General features: G+C 42.5%; 1 protein-coding gene across 1 annotated transcript in view; it reads right to left on the bottom strand.

Annotated features, from left to right (window-relative positions):
* Positions 1–297: 297 nt before the first annotated feature.
* Positions 298–23250, bottom strand: part of WDFY1 (WD repeat and FYVE domain containing 1) — a gene marked incomplete at its 3' end in the record, with an annotated part of 46355 nt that continues 23402 nt past the window's right edge. Inside the window, exons 4-12 of the mRNA XM_080688823.1 lie at positions 21816–21870; positions 18418–18568; positions 16204–16316; positions 13819–13945; positions 12416–12521; positions 5033–5134; positions 2390–2520; positions 1242–1350; positions 298–357 (exon numbers count right to left, since the gene is read on the bottom strand). Of these exons, the coding sequence (XP_080544949.1) occupies positions 298–357; positions 1242–1350; positions 2390–2520; positions 5033–5134; positions 12416–12521; positions 13819–13945; positions 16204–16316; positions 18418–18568; positions 21816–21870 (954 nt within the window). The remainder of the gene's footprint in view (positions 358–1241; positions 1351–2389; positions 2521–5032; positions 5135–12415; positions 12522–13818; positions 13946–16203; positions 16317–18417; positions 18569–21815; positions 21871–23250) is intronic.

Here is a 23250-nt window from a genome sequence, read left to right as displayed (position 1 = left end):
TGCTAGGTGACTCGTCCCTTGCCCAGGAGCTCGGAGTTCATGAGGAAGTCCTATCTGAAGTCATTCCAGGCTGCAGGAAACTGCTACAGACAAACCTTTCCTAGAAGTGTCGCCACAGGTAAGTTCCGCAAGTGTCCAAAAACACACCTGTACATTTTTTTTTCCTTTTAAAAATGCTGATTTGTTTTTAGGTGGCTACTGCCCCTTCCCATGACAGAGGCCGTGGAGCTACCCAGGAAGGATTTCATTTGGTGGAGGCTGCTGGGCGGCAGGCGTCGACACCAGCCCGCTCTGGGATCAGCGTGGAGAGAAGCCGGTTGCGAGGCTGCAGCCCACCACGGGCGTCATGTCCCAAATCTACAAGGGAAAGAAGGCGGCGCTGGTCACGGGCAGGCGTCCGGGGTCTGCATCATGGGCTACGGCTGCCTCCCGCTGTACCTTCACTACGAAACGTCTTGAAGATGTACACAGGGACAAAACGAAACAGCTCACTAAAATGTGAGCGAGCTTCTAGGGAGAGTCTCAACAGCCGGAAATAAACATCATCATACTGTTTTACTACACATTAATTTAAAAATAAAAGCCCACCGGGAATATAAAATATTTCCATTTTCCCCAACTCAAAATGGGTCGTAAGTACTTTCACTTTCTGTTAGTGAACCAGAAATTTAATAAAAACAGTGTAGCCAGGAATGGTCATGCGATGCCTATAATCCCAGTGCTTGGGAGGCTGAGGGAAGGAGTGGCAGTTTTAAGTGCAATCTTAGTAACTTAGTGACACCTTCAGCAACTTAGTGAGACCCTGTTTTCAAATGAAAAATAAAGCTGAGGGGTTCCTTCCCAATACCACTCCCCTCCAAAAAAAAGAAAAAAGCATGGTTGTCCCCCTAGTAGGACGCCTCTGTCCAGAACATAAAGGAACAGGAGTAAGGGGTGGCAAATTAGCGGCAGGGGTCAGAGAAGGCCCAGGCCAGCCGGAAGGGAGAAAGCCTGGGGCCGAGGGAGCCAGGCCCTTAGCGGCCACTCAGCAGTCCCTGCAGCACAGGGCAGGGCCACCTCGATGCACTGCCGCTCTGGGCCAGTACATCCAGGTGCACTCAGGCATGTGACTTGCCATCCAGGGTTTCAAACTGGTGGTGGGTTCCTTGTAGAAAGGGAAGGCAAGCCTGGTGGTCAGAAAGACAACTAGGAATGTCTTAAGCCCATGGGCAGGGTGACGATGGAGCAATAGGCCAGCTTACCTTCACGACACGATCGGTCCCACAGGTCACCATCAGTCCCCTGGCAATGTCCATGGACATGTGCGTGATGTTGTGTTTCCCTTCATGAAAGGTTGCCAGAGAAGTCCGACTAACAAAGAGAAAGAACCACTGAAATACCCTGACTGCAGCTGGACTGGAGGGAGAAGTATTCTTAGCAGCACAAGCAACATCAATACTTAGAATAATCATATTAAACTAAAAATATGGCTACGGTTTTAAAAATTAGTTTTCTAATTGAAGAGCAATAAAACAAAGATAAATGACAAGGCTGGTTTATAAAAGGTTTGTTAAGACATTCAAGCTATTTTAATTGGAAGGTCTGACACATAAAAAGAGGCGCTGCACTAGATGAGATCACAGGGCCCTGCAGGGCGCCCTGAGACTACCCTGCGTCCATGGGCACCACGCTCCTGTTCAGTGCCAGCACCACTGTCGCTCTGCAGCCCGGCAGCCCCAGCCCATCACTAGCTCATCCACCAACACCAGAGGGACACACTGGCCTCCCCATCCGGGTCACTGTCAAGGCCTGCCAGACTGGTACTTTAAACCACGATGCAAAAGGAAAGGAAAGATAATGGTGGCTTTGTACTCATGGATCTGCCGAGTCTGAGCAGAAAGGGGTAAGTAGACAGATGTGTTCTCAGGTACACACATCGTTATTTAAGAATAGACTGCTGGGTAAACATTTGTAGAAGAAAGAGCACTGGTCTTTAGAGTTTCCCTAGTAATCAAATTTGCACACGTGTGTGGGTGAGGGCGGGACAACTGGATGTTTTTGTAGACAGCCAGTTCAACGGCTGCCACCCACATACACGTGGACTCGTCCCCACACAGCCCTGTGGGGTGTGGATGCTCAGGAAGGTCCAGTCAGCTGCTCGACTGGTCCCAGCATTCCTTACAGCGTTCCGGAGAAAGTGGTCCCAGCCAATGAGCAGCCTGGGCTAAACAGTAGTGGTTCTAAGTCATACAGCTAGGGCAGTATCTTCTCTTTAGAAAGGGTTTGTAAAATCCACAGGAGAGAGATACATGGGGAGAAATCCTACAATTTCTCAAGCTGCTCCCGTTTCTGATGCTTATTAGACAGAGGGAGTCGAGTACAGCGGGACACACAGAGGCAGCACACTCACTCTTCATCTTTGATGGAGTCAAAACAGGAATCACACACTCGGACCTGGAACTCGAAGCCCATGACTGGGTAGCTGGAGCGCTTGCTGCTGCACTTCCCGCAGACGGCCTGCCCGCATTTCCGGCAGTGATGCTGCGAGCGACCAGGAGGAGAAAAGGTCTTAGCCTTGCTTTAGTGATCGTGTTTTCCCTAAAGTAAGGGGGAAAGTCATGGGGAAAGATGCCCTGGATTATATCTACCCCAAGGTAATGTCTCAACCCTCAAAAGACAATTTTTTTCTTGGCGGGTCTGGAGATGGAACCCAGGGGCATTTGACCTCTAAGCTATACCCCCTGCCCTATTTTTATTATTTTGAAACAGGGTCTCACTAAGTGGCAGAGGGCCTCACTAAGTAGCTGAGGCTGTCCATGAACCACGATCCTCCAGTCTCAGCCTTCCACATGCAGGGATTACAATTGTGCACTACCATGCCTGGCTCAAACGACAATTTTAACACCAAAGATTTCTAAATAAACTTGCCCTGCATGGTTAGCCTCGACACTCATTGATGGGAGGGGGGAAGGGGAAGCGGGGAGGGGCAGAGGGCACCAGGCACAATCGTCTGAATGTGATGCCATTTTCAATATGTTCCACATAAAAATAAAAATAAAAAAATAAACTTGCTCTGTTGATTAAATACTGCATTTACCCCTCCATATTATTCATCTACATGTTAACAAACAACACTATTAAAACCAATATTCTCCACAATCAATGAAGATTCTGAGGAAAATTTATCCTTCATCAAAGTTTTAAAATAAGTTTAAATATAATATGCCCTCATTATATCAATACCCATAATCCTATGTTTTGCCATTTATTTTCTGTGTGTGTAGTACTGGGGATTGAACCCAGAGGCTTTCTGCCTCTGAACTACTCCCCCAGCCCTATTTTTTTTATTTTTTATTTATTTATTTATTTTTATTTATTTATTTTTTGGTGGTACTGAGGTTCCTGGAAGCCCTTCTACCTCCGGGCTACACTCCTAGACCTATTTTATATTTTTTTATTTGGAAACAGGGTCTCCTAAGCCAGGGCGCGTGGCTGACTTTCAACCTGCGCGATCCTCCTGTCTCTGCCTCCCAAGCGCGGGGATTACAAGCGTGTGCCACCACGCCCGGCGTTTTATTTTTTATTTTTAAACAGGGTCTCACTAAGTTGCTGAGGGCCTTGCTAAATTACTGAGGTTGGCCTCAAACCTGTAATCCTCCTATCTTAGCCTCCCAAGTACCGGGATTACAACTGTATGCCACCACGCCCGGCTTGCTATTTCTTTTAATGTCTCAAATTGTGATTCAGAAAATAAACCTCAAGAACCTCAAACAGTTCATTATTATTAGTTATTTTGACAGCATTCTCTCTCTTTCTCTCTCACTCTCTCTTCTATTAGTTGCTCATGCGTAAGAGTACAATTCACACTTCATGTTTCCTTCAGAAGTGAGGAAGCCTTCCCCATCAATTTCAATGCACTGCTCACCACGAGACATGCACCGCAAGGCCTCTGCTCACAGGACTTGGGCGCCATTCAGGGCATGAGAACGTGACGAGCACTACCGTAATTCCTGTACTGGCTCCCAGTCTCATATTAGATCTTCGTGGTCGGGCAGTTGTGTGAGTGGAAACAAAGAAATTTTACTCACACAAATCTCAGGCTAGTCCCTCACAGAGGTGCAAGCAGTCAGAAATCAAGCCAGCATTCTCTTTCACTTACCTGCACACATTCCTGTTCACCCTGCTGAGTGACCACCTTCACGGTGGCTGTAGACATATATTTGTGGTAGAACTTTAGTATTACGTGAGCACCTAGTGCACAAGCACCTTTGAAATCTGTAGCCGACTGGAGGCGTGCTTATTAAAGTAAAAAAATAAAATGGTCCTCAATACATGCTTAAAAACATGTTCTACTGAGACAATTTAAAACTCACAGGGTCAGAGCATCCCAGTAAGGACTGAATTCTTACTTCTCATCCTTCACGACTGCACAAGGCATATAACTGCATACTCTAATTTATTATCATTTTATACTTGGCTGGTGTGAAATACGGACTTTATTAAGTAGCAGTGCTAACCTGAAGGGTCTTTTATCAATTTTATTTTATTTATTTATTTATTTATTTTTGGTGGTACCGGGGTGGAACCCAGAGGCTTTCTACCTCTGAGCTATACTCCCAGACCCATTTTATATTTTATTTGGAAACAGGGTCTCACTAAGTTGCTGAGAGCCTCACTAAGTAGCTGAGGCTGGCTTTGAACCTGCGTGATCCTCCTGTCTCAGCCTCCCAAGCGCGGGGATTACAAGCGTGTGTCACCACGCCCGGCCTCTTTTATCAATTTTAAAACAGATCTCCAGCTTCCTGTGCACCCGTGTTTTTCCAGCCCAGGACAAGCAGGGGCACAGCTGGTGCCCTAAGTCTCACTGGCCTCAGCAAAGGTCATGTGCACTGTCAGCCACACAATGATAGTGATATTTAAAAAAAAAAAAAAAAAAAGGCAGGAATTATAACAGCACCGCAAGAGCAAAGTGATTAGAAAAGACACGGACAGACTCGTTCTACCAACAGCGGGGCTCACAATCAGCCCTGTGGCAGCCACGCGGCCTACTCACCTGTCGCAACCCCAGTGTCTTCGTGTCCCACATCTGCTTTATATTCCAGAAAAAAGGCTGCTCACATTTCTGACAGGAGTCACTTTCCAGCCACTGAGGAGCCTGGGGGGGGGGAGGCAGAAAAGCAAAGCCAACGTCAGTGCCTCCAGATCTGAACGTTCACGTTGGCGAGTTAGGAATCCACACAAGAGTCCGAGAACTTGCTAGGGTTACTATATTGATTCTTTAAGTTCCACAATACAGTATTCTCTGCTATCCATCGGCCGCAGTGCCTGCCCGGACCCCGACGATCACCCACGCCCAAACTCAATCTGGGTGGCAGGTTAAGATTGAGTAAAACTCCATTAATTGTAGAGTCTGGTAAACTACGACTTGGTGAGACTTGGGGTCACAGGTGGCCAACAGGAGAGACCCCACGATGCCCTAGGAGTCCTGAGTGGACACCAAGGAAAGACCGAGCAGCTGGGCTGCCCGCCCTGCTCCAGAGCACGTCCCTCTCTCCTGTAGCCGCCACTGAGCCGCCCCACGCTAGCAATGAGCTCTCTGTTGGCGTTCTTCGCCTTCCTACAGCCATGGCTTGGCACGTAGTAATTCTCAACACATTTTTATTGCAACAACGAGAAAGGCTGAGAATTATCTTATTAGGAACCTCGAAAATGTTTCTCTAAACAAAAAAATTTGCCAACTGTACTTGATTCTAGGACAAAACATTTCAGAGACTGTTTATCCATTTAATGTCATAAAGGAATAATGAAAATAGTAGGAAATATCATTTTTGATATATTAGTATAAAGAATATGAGGTAATAAATTTTTTTTTTGTTTTTTGTTTTTGTTTTTTTCCTTTTTGCGGTGCTGGGGATGGAACCAGGGGCATTCTACCTCCGAGCTACACCCCCAGCCCTATTTTTCATTTTTTATTTTGAAACAGGTCTCATTAAGTTGTGGAGGGCTTCACTAAGTAGCTAAGGCTGGCTGCAAACCGTGATCCTCCTGTCTCAACTTCCTAAATGCTGGGATTACAAGCGTGCGTCACCACACCAGACTTTTTCTTGGTCTTGAAAGTTAACTCTCAAGAAAAACACATTCACTAAGAGAAGACAATGATGGTATGTATAATCATAAAATGTACAATGACACTGACATTTGTGATATGTTGTAAGAAAATATTTTTATATTTTCTTTTTATTTTTGTGGTATTGGGGATGGAACCCAGGGGTGTTATACCTCTGAGCTACACTCCCAGCCCTATTTTTTAGTCTTTCTTTTTTTTTTTTTTTTTCATTTCTTGAAACAGGGTCTCACTGAGTTGCAAAGGGCCTCACTAAATAGCTGAGGCTGTCTACTCCAGTCTCAGCCTCCTGAATGCTGGGATTACAAACATGCATCACCACACTCGGCTTGTATTTTCTTAAATATAAAATAAATATACAGTGAAATGGGGCTTTGTAGAGATTCTACAGGAGTTTGGGTGATTTAAAGACTAGACAGAACCAGACCTATAATTCCAGTACTTGGGAGGCTGAGACAGGAGGATCATAGGTTCAAGGACAGCCTCAGCTCATCAACTTAGCCAGATTCCGTTCCAAAATAAAATAAAATGGAACTGGGAGTGTAGCTTGAAGGTAGAATGTCCTTGGGTTCAACTCCCAGTACCCTAAACAAAACAAAAATGGGTGGCCCTAGTTCTTATGTTGTTTCCTACTGCATCAAAACCCTCCCTTCCTCCCTTCTCTTCCCTTTCTTTCCCCTTCCTTCCTTCCTTCCTTCCTTCCTTCCTTCCTTCCTTCCTTCCTTCCTTCGCTGGGGATGGAACCCATGACATTGTACATACAGGGCAAGCACTCTACCACTGAGCTACATCCTCAGCCCTGGCTCTCCATCTTCTCTTGGATATCACTAGAAATATTTCTGCATGTGACAGCAGTCAGAGGCGTTGTTTGTTTGGGGGTGAAGAGATAGGGAACATTACTTACAAGTAGATAGAAACAGGCTAAGATAGAAGACAGACATCTTTAAATGCTGGGGAACTGTCATAGAGGAGAAGGCAGGAAAGGCTGGCAGGGCCTCATCCTGACCGGATCGGCGGGGCAGGTTGGTGGGAGAGGCTGGCAGGTTGGGAACACTATTTGGAAGCAATGTCCTCAAGAAGACACAGCGGGCTGTGCAGCCAACGGCTAAGGGTCATTTCACTGCAGGGAAGGATGCAAGAGCAGCTTCTGGGTCTTGTGCCCCAGACAGGCCCTGGTACAAGCCCTGCAAACCTGTCGCCTGCAGTGAACACTGGCACGAAATGTCTTCTCTAAGCTGTCTTTGAACAGATCCAGCAGGACCAGTGTGTCTGAAGGGGGGCACCACAGAGGCGCTAAAAAAATCAGAGTAATACACGACAGTCGTTCCAGTCCACCCTCCCTGTGCTCAACAGCAACAGCCCAGTGTTCACTGTGCTGCACCGAAATGTGAGGAATGAAAATAACTTGGACTTGCAATCTTCTACCAATAACTTTTCAGTGCTCGAGAAATTCGCTTTTTTTGATATATGGACAATATGCTGAACTATCTATTTTCCTTGGCTATACACTATCCATTATATTACTTCATAGTAAAAAATCTTAAGAAAACCAAACTCAAATTGTCTGGAATCCAGAAGTATGGCACTCAACTAAAACATGAAGGGTTGGTTAAACAAGATAGATGATAGACTAGATGATAGGTAGGTAGGTAGATAAATAGATAGATAATAGATAGATAGATGATGGATAAAAGAAACAGAGAAAGGAAAATAAAGAAACAGAAAGGGAGAATTTTGTGTGATATTTGGGATTGAACTTAAGAGTGTTCTACCTCCAACCCCTTTTTATTTTTTATTTTGAAACAGGGCCTTGTTAAGTTACTGAGGGTCTCCAGTCAGTTGCTGAGGCTATGCTCCAACCTGTCGTCCTCTTGTCTCAGCCTCCAAACTACTGAGAATCCAGACATGCACCACCATGCCTGGTGAAAGAATTTCTCAAATAAAAAGTCTTTCTCTCTCTCAGCCTCTCCTTTATGACTTTCTTGGCCTGTTTTGATCTACCCATTTAAAAAAATCTGTTTCGTGGGCCACAACAGATAAAACTGTCTTAAAAAGGAAATCAGGTAGATTTGGAGGGAAGAACATAGTTCCAGGAAAAATTCTGTCAGTCCTACGCAAAAGGGGAAATAAACTAAAGTCTGGATTAAAAAAAAAAAGAATTACCATATAACATGTAATAATTTGTGGTCCGAAAGGCAAGACTGCATTCAGAAATTTAAAAATGCATCAAATTTAGATGTTATCATCAAAATGGTTATTAGAAGGAATAGAATAATTATGTTTCAATTACCTAGAACATTTCTTAAACAGTAAAGACCTCTATCACCAGCAGTGTCAGCAGGTAAGCAGCCCGCCAATGGACTGCCTACCACTTTAATAAGTTTTCAAGTGATTCCAATTTAAGCAAAGATTGTTTTTTTTTAAATAACGACTCATCTTTAAGCCCTCAATTCCTTTCCCATGGGCACAGCAAGAGGTTGTCAGCTGAGATTCAGGCTCAGGTCTCTTGCATTCCAACCCTGGCTCTGCGCTTCCTAGCTCTGTGTCTTCAGGCACATTCATTTCTCTGTGCCCCAGTTTCCTCATCAGTAACATGGGACAAGACTGCACACCTCATGAGGTGTGAGGACCGAATAAGCGAACATTTGTGTCGTGTTTTGAATTGTGCCACACAGATCCCGGCAGCACGTGTGTCTCACATGCTTTATGTCCCTGGATTTTCAGGAAGCAAGAGCGACAGAATCTCCATTTCATAGGCAAAGGAAGGGCAGCTCGGAGACAAAGGCAAGTGCCCACAGCCTGTGGTGAGGTTTCGATCCCAGGCCTCCAGGAGTCCAGCCTGTGCCCCTCTGCTCGTACACTCTGCTCTGCGGGCCTCTGTCAGTGGGTCCTATTCTTTTTACCCCATGGGGTATCCAAACAAGGCCCTGGGAGCTGACAGCCCATAGAGCAGAGCTCTTACCTCAGGAGGCATAATTCTGACTAAGAGTTTAAGAAAGAATATTATTTTTCTGAACTAGAGAGTTGAGGGGCATAGTAGGCAAAAATATGCTTCAAATAATTTGAGATAACAAGCTAGATAGGCAACATCATGCATGAACAGGCCTTTTGGAAACATTTAATTTATTTATTTATTTATTTATTTATTTATTTATTTATTGGTGGTACTGGGGTTCCTGGAGACCTTTCTATCTCCGGGCTACACTCCCAGACCTATTTTATATTTTTATTTGGAAACAGGGTCTCTTAAGCCAGCGAGTCTGGCTTCAAACCTGTGCGATCCTCCTGTCTCCACCTCCCAAGCACGGGGATTACAAACGTGTGCCACCAGGCCCGGCGAGGAGCATATTTTAATATAAGTATTATAGTTAGATATAAAATGTCCCTTAAGTTTTAATGTTTAGAGTTAATACAATTATGTCACAAGCATTATAATCTCATCAGTAGAGGAGGTGGGTCCCTAGGGGTGTGGTCTTGAGAACCGTGCTTGCGTCTCTGAATCCCCTTGCTTGCTTCCAAGGCTCCACAATGTGAGAGCAAGGCCTCGCTCCCCCCCTCTCTGCTTCCTGCCATCATGTCCTGGGCTCCACATACCTGGCCAGGCATGGACTGGGCCTCTGAAATCTCCAAAACTATGAGCAAATAAATCTTCCTTCCTCTAAGTTGTGCAGTCAGTTGTTTTGGATTATACCAGTTAGAATGGTGATCAAAACAATAAAAAGCACTCATAACCTTATTCCATCTAATACTCAATTGAGTGTTAAGCTATAAACTATCATGGGCCATTTTGCTCAGTTTATTATCCATAGAAGAAAAAATTGTTTTGGGCTAAGAAAATATTAATCAAGCAATATGACTGATTCACTCTATTTTCTACATCCTCGCTCATCTGTCTAATCTGAACAATGATAGTACCTGAATATGACCACTAATGGCTGCATTCATCTATACTGCACTAACATATCTTACATACTCTGTAATGAACTGCTTTAAAAGAAGTTCTCATTTCAAGAGGATCCACTCTCTATAATTATTGTTACTTGTTCATTTATATTTTATAACCACTTCCGAAAAGGAACCCCTCTAATGATAATCTAGGAGAGAGTCACATTTGCTTTCTACCAGATGGGGTGGTGGCTGACAGCCCCAGCAGGTTAGAAATGCCAGTCTGCAGTCACAAGTGATTATCATGAACCATGGAGCAGGAGAGTCTGGGATTAAGCCTCAGTGTTCTTAGCTAAGGAAGTTCTATAAGTTGCACAAAACCCTACCTCAGGGTCAGAACCTTACAGATCACACTCAGCTTACTTAAGTACTACATTCAATAAGCTGGGAAAAAAATTACTAAAAATAATGCATCTTATTTTACAGAGTTTGCTTTCCCAGATCTTCCTCAGATGACTAAAAGGAAGTGAACTACCCATGCAGGAAGCACCTTGACTGATGGAACTATTTTTTCTTTCCTGAGATGTACAAATATAGTGCATAATTATGTAACCTTGAAAGGTGGGTCCTGCTTCTACTTTCTAAGTCGTTTTTTTCCTAAAAGGACTTACCAAACATTAGAACAGTAGATTGAAAGCCCGTGGGTATGCCCTTATGAAGGTAAGCAGTAGCACTGGGTCCCCATGGTCTCCTTCCTTTAACATCCAGGAAACACATTCTCTGAGTTTTCTGTTCTCTCAGAGTAAAGTTAAAAATTGATGGGCTGACATAACTAGTAACTGATAAATATAAAATACAGATCAAGTAGATCTTTGCAAAGAAAATATTACCATTGTTTAATGCTAGGCCAGTATTTAATGTTTAATAATGAGTTACCCTAAGCCTTACTAAAAGCTTGTCAGAAAATTTAAAAAGAGAAATGAATCAACATACATATGATCAGAATTTCCCCTATTTACTTGTCTTACAAGGTTACTAAGGAATCTAGCAGTCAGTACGTCTCTTTATTAACAGGCTACATTTCCTTCCCTACGTTACAAGCCTCTTGTGGGAAATCACCTTTATGTATTGAACTTGGTAGCCATAATGTCTAAAAGTGAATAATGTCACTATTTTTTCAACAGGTTGAACCCTCTTGATTACTTCTTCTGGAACATGCTAAAAATGATGGTGAGAATCAAACTCATCACATGAGCAGAAACAATACAAAGCAGGCCTGTGTGCAGGGGATGGTGGGAGTTCTAGACGAGCCGATGGCAGGTATCCGATGCACAAGTGCACAGAATACTGAACTACACACGGATCGCAATGATGGCACACTGGAAACGTGTCATGCCCTGCCACATAATATGTGTTACAATGCAGTATCAATAAGCCATTTACCATGAATCTTCACTTTAGTTTCCACATTGCATGGCCACCCTGTAGGTGTTCAATAAATGTTTCTGAAGTTAAATTATATGCCATTAACATGCCTCATACTCTAAAATCTTCTCTGCTGTCAACTCTTTTGCCATCATTGGTACAGGCCGTCTACACGCTGAGAGAAGGCAGACAGCACCAGCGCTGGCGGATGGGAATGGAATCCTGCCTGGAAACCATCTGACACCGCTATAAAAAGCCTCGGGATGTACATATCCTTGCACTATGAGGCCTATTTTCAGAAACCTGCCTGAAATGAATAATTGAATACTCACGTAATGACAAGGTCGAGCATATTCACTGCAGCATAACTCAAAATAGAAAAGAGAGACTGTGGAGACCATTAGCACATCTGTCTAAAGAAACGAAGGAGGCCTGAGAAGTCATCTCCTTCAACGATGTCACTTTATGGAAGAGGGAGTGGATATTAGGGTTCTTATAAAAACAAAGCCTCCCAACTAGTCAGTGGCCCAACCAACTTAAAATCCAGGTTGCCTGAAAAGAACACCATGCCCACACAGACTCAGTGGAATAGAGCTCAATGGGAAAGAAAAGCAGAGAAACACAGACAATATATTTTCCCAGAAAACCCACAGGTGCCGAGCTACGTGGCTGATGCTGGTTCCTGGCATGCCCATCAGGGTTTTGTACAAAAATGCCCCAGGCCCACGAGAGTGCGTTAGAGGGCCTCTGTGCAGCCCAAATCCCCAGATGGCTGGACGGCTGTCTCAAATACTCTCAGCGTGCATCTCCAGGCCAAGAATCAGCCTGTATTAGTTGCCATTTGGTAGGATCTCTGATCTGGGTAGAGACTGGAGAGCAAAATGACACGTAGGACCTCAGAGGACAAGAACCCCGAGGCGGGCTAGTGAGAAGCCGGCCGCTCACAGCTCAGCAGCGTCCACAGGCCGCCGGGTCCGCTCCCTGACAAGCTCAGCCTCTTACCTCTTCTCTGCTGACATCCATGTTCCACACGGCAATGCCGCCATCCGAGGAACAGGAGACAAGCTGCCGGGTGAGCTGAAGGTAGCACAGCGACTGCACCTTCTCACTGCAAAGGCACACAGCAGGCGCGTCTCAATGTGGCAAACACAGGAGCTGCCCCGTCCGAGCCCAAATCCCTCCCTTCATCCGAGTCAGCAAGTGGAGTCGTATCACCGAGTATTTCCCATGATTAATATGGGTAGCCTCATAAACTTGCTTGCATTCTATAATTTATTATATAGGGTCCTCGTTTCTATAAAATAAACACTACTATTTTTTTCTAAAGTACTGAGGATGGAACCCAGGGGCATTCTACCTCTGAGCTACACACCCAGCCCTATTTTTTTATTCTTTATTTTGAAACAAGGTCTTGCTAAGTTGCAGAGGGCCTCAGCTGAGGCTGGCCACAAACCGTGATCCTCCTGTTTCAGTCTCCAAAGTACTGGGATTACAAGTGTGCACCACCACGCCCGTCTTACTACTTTTAAATCTGTTATTTAGAATCACAAACCGAGATGGGATGGGGATCATGGCTTTCTGCACCAAACATCATGATTTATCTTTCAGATGCATAAAATTCTCTACATGTTCAGAAACAAAAAACAGAGTTGTAACTCTCTAACTGAAATACAGTTCACATGAGCAAAGAGTCAGAAATCACGGATTACAAGCAGCCCACACACCCGTGCAATGGTGGGTAGAAGTCTGGCTCCTCCTGCAGGCTCATCAGAATGTTCCTCCTGCAGGCTCATAAGAATGTTCATCTGGATGACCAGGGAATCAATCTCCTACTCTAACTTTTGAACCTAATCTTGCCTTGACTAAATTTGCAACCTGACCGTGATCTGCTACAGCCTGACCAACAATGAGGAAGAAAGGAAAAACGGGGGTGCAGGAGGTGGTCCTTCTCCTTCTGAGACCAGTCAGCAAGTCCTTAAGCATTGCAATGTCAGAGCTTAGATAAGGCTGTGTCAAAGCATGCATTACTTACTAATGAAATACCTCTTAGAATTAAAAAAAAAATCGGGCACCCAGTTCAAGATCATCTCAGTGCCGGCATTTCATGAACTTTGCCTGGACAAAGTCCTCACCTGCACCTGCGTTGGGCAGACATTTCAATAGGCCCACTTCTTGTCAGAGAAAAGTGGCCAGTGCTCTTTGGATGAAGAAGAAAGAAATTCCTGGAATTTTTTTTTTTTTTTTTTTTTTTTTTTTTTTGCTACTGAATAGCAGACATTCAAGATCAACAGAAAGCAGTTAAAAGTACACTCAGCCCTATCAAGTGCTCTCTGCAAAGACAGGGTTGAAGAAGGCATGGAGAGTACTCGTGCTTCCCCTGGCCCCCGCACCCCTCGCTCACGCACTGATGGCCCTGAAGCAAGAGCGTCCGGCCTTTCCTGCCTCCAATGTCCCACATGATGATGCTGTTGTCCGAGGCTCCCGAGAAGAGTAACCGCTGAACCGGGTCCCACCAGAGGCAGGCCACGCTACCTAGGGTTGAAGGGAGAGAGGCAGGGTCAAACACAATGCCACATCATGACATACTCGCGGGACAGCTGAAGACTGAGTGAGCGTCAGCTGAGCCTTGAAGCGAAAGTCTCTCTCCATCACACAAAGGGCCATTCAGCCACATTCTCATGAGTCACAGAGAAGGCACAGTATATCCATTATCCAAAGCTGTAAGACCAGGCTTCTCGACTGTGCATCAAAAATCTTCGAGTACAAAGGTTTTTGCAGAAGTCTTGTCCTTGTTCTGTGCCCATAAATTATAAAGTAGCTATATATGAAATTTTACTTCAAAGAAAGCTTTTGAAGAAAAAAATTCCTACTAATGTTTCATGGCAAAAGCCAATATACTTTATAGTGGTCTTTTTTAAACAAGATAAACATCTAAGTCATTTTAGAGTTCAGGGACCTTGTAGGCATTTGACCCCAAGATGCCTATGTCTAAGAAAATAGTAAAAAGTCTGCAGGTGTACCAAACAATCACGTTTAAGAATTGAGTTAAAAGATCTAAATCTGGCTGGGCATGGCGGACCACACCTGTGATCCTTGGAAGGCCAAGACAGGAGCATCGCAGGTTCAAGAGCAGCCTCAGCAACTTAAGAGAGACTTTCTGCAACCTAGTAAGACCCTAGTTCAAAAATAAAAACTAAAAAAGGGCTGGGTGTATAATTTGGAGGTAGAGTGTCCCTTGGTTCAATCCCCAGTACCACACACAAAAAAAATCTAGACCATATGTTCATACTCTACTTAGCTTATAGAATAGGGTACCCCTTAGGGAAATATTTTTATTTTTACGGATTTGTCTTTCAACAGATCCCTTCATTGTTCATTTATTATTATTTTCCTAGAAAAAAAGGTTAATATACAACAAAATTGAAACCATCACGGAAGCCAATAATAATTTTATAGGTATACAGAAAACTAACAGCCATTTCCATAAGCCAACAACAAAAACTAGTTTCCCCCATAAATTCTCCCAAAACCAAAGTGAAAAAAATAAATAAATAAAGAGCTCTCTGAAAACTAGCTTCAGGGGTTACCTGTATAAGAATTCTGACACTGTTTAATCCTATGCCCCATATATACTGGCTAGAGGCCCAAGAGAGAATAAACACGGTCTTTTCACATGAACACTAATAAGCTGTTACAGAACCCATTCTGCCCTTTGCAACCCAGAAAGTGCTTAAGCGCCTGCAGGTCAGGACAGCCTTCATCTTAAGTGGAAGGTGGTTTCTGCAGGGGCCTTCATTTTCCTGCCCAAATCTAGTTGCTGTTCTCCTTTCCTCCTTTTCTTCTACACAGTCCCTGACCTAATAGTGTCTATTTTTTTCCTATATAGGTTAACTGAAACGCATAAGACACTTAGCTTATTATATTTAAAACACTAAGTTGTGTACAGAGTTGCATGTCTATAATCTTAGTTCTTGGGAGGCTGAGACAGGAGGATGACAGGTTCAATGACAGCCTCAGCAACTTATCAATACCCTGCTTCAAAATATAAAAATAGCTGGGGGTGTAGTTCAGTGACAGATTGCTTTGGGGTTCAATCTCCAGTACCACTACCAAAATAAAGAGAAGAAACCCTACTATTATCATAAATAAATCCATACTTAATTCTTTCAACAAAGTCTCAACTCTGATTTTAACCAGGTGGCTCAAAGCTTCTAAGTTGAAAACTCACACCAGAATCTGTTCCTGTAACCTGTTTAAAAACTGGACTGCATTAGAGCTTAGTATTCAATGAAACTTATTTACTGCACATGTGTACATGGCAAGTCATCCAGTACAGCCAACAGAACTTTAACAGGTCAACTAATTACATTACGGAAATAAGGAGACTTTTAGCCAGCAATTCACTTTCCCCAGGCCATATCCAGCTATCTTTTCCCAGTGAAAGGCTGAACCAGCCCATATATGTCTTTTAACATTGTTGATCTAGTAGATCTTGCTCAATATCCCAGAGACTAATGAATTAAAAAACAATAGTAACACAGTTCTAAGGAGCTCTTACTATTAATAAGGCATTCTAAAGTCCTTATGAAAGCAAGTGAATTAAAAAGGTAAACACAGAAAGCATTATCCATTCAAGGGATTCAAAAGAAATTATTGGGAATATAAAACTGACCCTAACCCTATCTTTCCTTGCTTTTCACCCTATAACCCATGGAGTGAAGCCTCACACTAGAGAGGTGTTCATCACCCCCGAAGCCGAGCCGAGGCTGAATCTGCGGCCACAGGCCTACCTTCGTGTCCTTTGAGGGTTGTGGTCACCGAACACGCATTCTGCTCTAGCTTCAGCAGTGTGATCTGCCCAGAATAATCGCCAACAAAAGCAAACTGAGTGTCAAAGTCGTATCTGAAGAGAAGCAGTCAAGGATATATGAGAACCCATTTCAGCAGCCTCTCATAGAAGACACTGGCTTTAGTCAAAGTTAAAGAGAATAAGCATAAACTTAAAAGTATAAGAAAGGAAATACTCAAACTTCAAAAAAATTTCAAGATAGGTAAGTATTGAGAGAAAGAAATCAAATTGGCTAGAATCATGGGGAATTGATTTACTAGTATATTCAGTAATATCCTAGAAAATAGAGACACATAATCAATATATAATAAATTATAAAAAGTTCTTAAATAACGGTAGAAAAGACAGTTGCAATCAAGATATAATAAGTTATGAGAGTAAAACTTAAAAAGTGGTAGAAAAAAGTTACAACCAAGATAGAATAAATTATAAAAGAGTAAAGTCATTATATAATGGTAGGAAAGATAGTTACAAACAAGATATAATCAATTATAAAAGCATAAAGTTGTCAAGTAATGAAAACACTGGAACAAAATGAATTTTTATAAAATATCTCTGAAAATAATATCCAACTGACAATAAATATAGGATGTGGCCCACCCTTGTTTTGGCTTAGATAATTTAGCTTTAAATGAAGAAGATGACTAACTTAAGTTACTATGTGTAGTTTAATGATACAAAAGGCTGTTCATTACTTGTGGTGGCAGTACTTTTCAAAATATATTAACTAGTGGTAACAAGGAATTGCTTTCTCAGGTTGTGGCCACAGACCTGTAGAAACCCAATTGCCTACACACAGTAGGACAACTACTATTTACAAGAAGATGCCTACTACTATTTCAAAACAGGTCGACAGGGGCACCACAAGCAGGACCATGACAACCTATAAATCCACTGTGAGGCCTCGCACATGGCGGAAACACTACTTTGGGACGTAATATAGATGAGCATTTTCCCTTGTTTGATCTTAATGCATACAGTAGTATTTTAAATATCTCATGCTATGCATTCATTTGTAGCAAACGTGTGTAGTGAGTGTGTATTATCAGGGATGGAATCCAGGGGCATTCTACCTCTGAGCAACACTTTCAGCCCTATTTTTTATTCTTTATTTTAAAACAGGGCCTCATTAAGTAGCTGAGGCTGGCTGCAAACCTATGACCCTCCTGTCTCAGCCTCCCAAGTTTTGGAACTACAAGCATGCACCACTACGCCCAGCTTGTAGCAAATAGTTTTAATAAAAGCTTCCCGTGGAAAGAAAAAATTTTATTATTCCAGACAGTCAATTCTGACAGAAAAAACGTGAGATATTTGTGTGTTATTGACTATCTTGATACTGCCTGCACTAAGACCTGGAACAGGAGGAAGCCTCCAGCAGGGGTGAGCTCTACATGAGACACACTTGGTGTAGAAGTGGGGGACTTCTAAGGCAGTATTTAACTTGGGGGAACCTGAGGGTATAATTATTATGGGCCCTCTCCACGTTAAAAAAAAAAAAAGCATTATACAAAATTTTTGTAGGAAGCTCCTTGTAGTCCATTTATTAACCTCAGGGTTTATACCGTATATACCCTGATTATATGGTATAGCTTCTTGTAGGGTTTGCAAATAACCAGTTATTAGAAGATCAATTCCTTTCTTTTTTCATGCAACAAAAAGTCTGTCAATTTTTTTGTTGTTGTTTTGTTTTGTTTTTGGTGGTACTGGGGTTCCTGGAAGCCCTTCTACCTCCGGGCTACACTCCCAGACCTATTTTTTTACATTTTTATTTGGAAACAGGGTCTCCTAAGCCAGTGCACGTGGCTGGATTTGAACCTGCGCGATCCTCCTGTCTCTGCCTCCCAAGCGAGGGGATTAAAAGCGTGCGCCACCACGCCCGGCAAAGTCTTTCAGTTTGTAATGCAAAGGACTGGAGAGAGGCTTGCACTGATGAGGCCTGGGCTTCCCACAATGATATTAAACACAGCACTTCCCTGCAGAGAAAGGCAACTTCACTTTTGTTTTTGATGAACCCACTTTATATCAAAGAAAAATGGGTGAGATATGTAGGAATCACTCAGTGTTTGGATGTGAATGAATAACACTATCAAAGTGAAGACTAAACACTGAGGACAAGCGGTCCTCAGAAGGCCAGGCCCTGCTCCTTGAAGGATACTGTAAACACGAAGCCCAGGACGTGAAGAGGTGCCTCCCGAGCAGGGTCCCGCTCCGGGTGCACATCCAGCTGATGTACTTGTCGTGGCCCGTGCTGATCACCCACTCTGTGGCCAAGCTGAAGATGATGGCAGACACCCGGTTCTGATGCGCTGCAGGGACAGAGAGAGAGGAGTGTGCCCTCCAGGAAGAAGCGACTCCTCCGGGGCTAAGCACCCAGGCTCAGCTCCTCCAGCTGGGGGGGCCTGCACACTCCTGAGCAGCGCACTAGCACAGATCTGTCCGAGGCCCTGCCCTCCGCAGTCCCAGGGAGAGTATCAGACGCTAGGAATCGTTAAAGCGCAGCATTCAAGAGCGATCTAAATACTTAGTAGAAAATAGATTAATTCGTTCATTCATTTTCTTGCTATGACCAAGAGAACATTTTTACTTTAGTAAAAAGAAAAAGGAAAGAAAATAAAACCCTTAACTACCAATGACTTACATATAGAAAGCAGTAGTCTTAAGAGATTAACTTAAAAAAAAAGTGTCTATTACTTCAGTGTTCTGTTTAGAAAACACTGCACTTGTAACTAGGGGTGATTGCAATTTTCTGAAATTAAAAAGTGTTAAGCAGCCAGATGTGATAACACACAGGAAGACTGTAGGCTTGAGGACAGTGACCTCAGTGATGAGTGAGACCCTCCTTAAAAATAAATAATAAAAAGGGCCAGGTGTGGTGGCGCACGCTTATAATCCCAGCACTTGGGAGGCTGAGACAGGAGGATAGCACAGGTTCAAAGCCAGCCTCAGCTACTTAGTGAGGCTCTCAGCAACTTAGTGAGACCCTGTTTCCAAAAAAAGTATAAAATAGGTCTGGGAGTATAGCCCAGAGGTAGAAAAGGTCCTGGGTTCCACCCCCAGTACCACCTAAATTAAAAAAAAAAAAAAGATAAAAAGGGCTTGGAGTGTAGCTCAGAGGTAGAATACCCTGATTCAATCCCCAGTACCAGAAAAAAAAAAAATATATATATATATATATATATCTTTCCATTATTTATAAAGAAAACATACTTGTGAAGTTCTCTATTCCAAAATAATAGCTAAGAATGGGGAAGGCATTCTACTTCCTGACTTGTGAAAATATAGCCTCCCCAGGGCAGTGACCTGACTCCACTCCGTGTGCTGTGGGGCCTTGCACGCGGCACACAGTTGATGTAAGAAGTTAACCAGCCGGAGAAGGCGCTGCCTTTTCTCTCAGCTGAATGTACAGACTGTCTGGGGAGGACTGAGGGACTCTCCCCAACAAGTCCGGGTGAAGGTCAGATCCACCCACTGTCGGGAGGTTTTGCTGAACAATTAAGCCCTCATGAAGGACCCTGCAACTTAAAGGGAGTTCTAATAGCGTCAGTCTTCAGTAAAGCAAGTCCCCATTAATGACTGACTAATGTGGACTCCGTGGATATTTTTTCCTAATGTGGGGCTCAATGCTTTTTTTTTTTCTGTTTTAATGATATTCTAATTTCCAAAAAACACAAAATGTGTATTATGACCTTTTTCTGATAAGAAAACTGAGATGAAAACATTAACTCCATTAAAGGTATTCCCAACATTTTATAAGTGATGGATTAAAGTGGTTTGTCTGACCCCAAACACTTTTTCCACTAAACGTGCAGTTGTCAATCTCAGAACAGACAGTGACAAGGTTTATGTTACTTTGTGGTAAAGATGCTGGAGTGAATAGTCTATTATCTTTTCTCAGGAATAAACTCTTATTTCTAAAATTAAATCCTTTTTGCTATTTTATTTTTTAGATGCGCTTTCTTGATATTATGCTGAAACATAGAAATGCTCATTTTGCCTTTTATTTAAAAAAAAAAGTCTCTCACTTGGCAAAAATTTGCCATTCCCTATATTTGTCTTCCATGTTTTAAAAAAAATTATCCATAAAATACAAAAATCTAGACACTGCCTTATAACTCATAGAGAATTTTAACAACCAATATATAGGTAAGATAACATGAGACAAGTACAACTTTCATGAAGGTCTTAATGACAAATAGTCATTAAGGAATTTGCTTATTGGCAGAAACATTTGCCAGGAACATAAGAGGTCTCCAGACTCCTAGGTACATGGTCCACAAAAAGACTTGCAGATTCTTGATTTTTCTAAAGATAAGCCTTCCCATGACAGCTGAAAATTCAAAGTTGCTTTTGTTGTACTAACACTGTAATGCTGGCCATCATTCCATGATGCAAGATTGGCACTAACTGTCATAGAGCAGTTTCCACGACCCAGACACCATGCTCAAATGTATGGTCATTACTGCTTCACTTTACTGCTCTCTTCAACGGGGAACAGGTGAAACAGCATATCTAGAGCCAAGCAGTTCAGCCTTCTTACTAAAGTTCATAAACCTCGTTTCCACATTCTATTATTATACCAATATTCATCAAGATAAACAACACAAACCCCAAATATCTAGCCTCTAATTTCACCACAAGCATAAAATATAAAATTTGAGGCTGTTCCGTCTTCAGGCAAAGTTCCTGGGAATCCCTTAATTAGTCTGAAAGGAATCTACAACTTAATCAATTGTTTTGGCTTTGCAATTTCATTCTAAAGTTAACACTGGGAACTTGCTTTTGTTGAATAAAAAAATACCTAAATAGTACAGGCAGAATACAAACTGGGAAAAATGTATAGGCCACATTTGTCAAAGTAAAGGTGCTTATAGTCCACCTAGAAAATACTACAGCTTCCTAGGAATCTGGGCGAAACCACAAACAGACACTCATGAAAGATGACAAATAACGGATACTAAACAAAGCTTAAATAATTTTAAACTGAGAACTTCTTTCACTATCAAACTGGCAGAAAAAATTATAAGGCAGCAATGTTGTGAATACTTAATGTGCCGGCACACTCAGCTGCTGTTCACGGCACTATAAGAATTACCACCACACTGAGAAACAGTTTGCAAAAATGATATAAAGCACTAAAAAAATGTTTTAATGTTTTACCCAGTTATTCCATTTGTGAAAATTTGTCTTAAACACAATAATCACAAACCTGGAGCCAGAGTATAGTCAAGAACACATACACATTTACATACAGCTATAAATTATAAACACACACACATATTCACTATACAAAATATTGTGTATTAACTCAAAAGACAGAAACAGTGCATGTGTCCAATAATAGAAGAATGGTTAAAATAAATTTCACACATGTACTCAATACACAAAATACTAAATGTTATTGGGCAGGAAACAATGGTAAATAACTCCTAATTGGAGTAACTACAGTACAAAGTGAACATGAAAGCCTAACTTTGGTCGTAGCGGGTGATGTTCTAGTATCGCATGTGTGTATCTACGTGTATATGTGTTCAAAAGCACATGTGTCATAATTACCTGGGTAGGTCTTGATAAAGTTCATTTTATTAAAATCTTCTGAAACATGAAATTCCTAAAAGTAAACATATACAAAAAGAAAACAGTTAAGGTTCTTACAAAAACAGGAACTTTCAGAAGAATTAAAATCCCAAACTGGCTGTCACAAGCTCTGGAACTTAACATATGTATGCACTGCCCCTTACAGCAAACCTGTCCTCTGCGGGGGTCAGATGGAAACAAAGTCACTGCCGCTGATCAAACAGCCTTTCTGCCCACACCTTCCTGCACAAGTGAATGGTATCCAGAACCTCTCCTTCTAACTGCAAATTTTTGTTAATTTTGTTCTCTTGGCTATACAAAAAAAAAAAAAAAAGTCTTCCAGATGACAGAGAAGGAGCCAAACTGCAAAAGCCCATCACCAACAGAGCTCACACGAAAAGGAAGGAAGGGGTATTTCGGCAATTTAATGGGAGGGAATATGCATATTTAGTATACCAACATATGTCCCAAAAAGTAAAACTTAAGAGATTGTAGGTGGTCTTCTGTTTATGCTCCAGTATATTCCAATCTATTTTCCAATTTGTCTATGGACTATATATTTTATAACTTGGAACAAATTAAAAGTACATACCTTTTAAATGAAAATGCTGGCCTCAGCATAAAGCTGAATAACACAAAACTCCACAGAACATGTACTAATTAAGAACTCTGCTGATCTTCCAAGCGTGGTGGCGCACGCTTATAATCCCTGTGCTTAGGAGGCTGAGACAGGAGGATCGCACAGGTTTGAAGCCAGCCTCAGCTGGATTAAGAGACCCAGTTTCCAAATAAAATATAAAATAGGTCTGGGAGTATACCTCGGAGGTAGAAAGCCCCAGGGTTCCACCCCCAGTACCACCAAAAAATAAAAATAAAATAAAAACTCTGTTGATCACTGTTAAATTGTTAGGCCTGGAGGGTCTCAGTACCATGGACATAATGAATCGATGAGGGGGCAAACTGAGGACAAAAGCCACACAGAGTAATAGAGCATTTCTGTTCTCTGCTTTGCAAAATACAAAAATATATCAGCACTGTATGTACTAATCTATATTGGGCGGAAGATCAAAAGATCAATTGCTAACTAATGCGAATTGGATTTGCTTTACCCCTTTGCACTGAAGCGCCATAAGAGGTTTTATGTCCTCCAACTGCAGCCTACTCTTGAACCAAAAGCCACCAGAAGGGTCCCTGGAGACAGAAACGCACAGCCACTGCGCCACTGCAGAAGCCAAAGGGGACCTGCACTCGATGGCCTCTTGTTTTATGTACAGGTGCACACACACCACCACGAGGGTCCTAGGAAGTTTTCAGAAGGAGAAAGCGGAGATTTCGGCATTCACTGCTGTTAAGTTGGGTCCTGCACTCATGTGACTTTGTGTCACATGACCTCTGCAGGGCAAGGGAGGGGCTG

The sequence above is a fragment of the Muscardinus avellanarius genome, assembly GCF_963383645.1.
Source record: "Muscardinus avellanarius genome assembly, chromosome: 2".
Taxonomy (NCBI): Eukaryota; Metazoa; Chordata; class Mammalia; order Rodentia; family Gliridae; genus Muscardinus; species Muscardinus avellanarius.
This window is presented reverse-complemented; position numbering and strand designations above follow the sequence as displayed.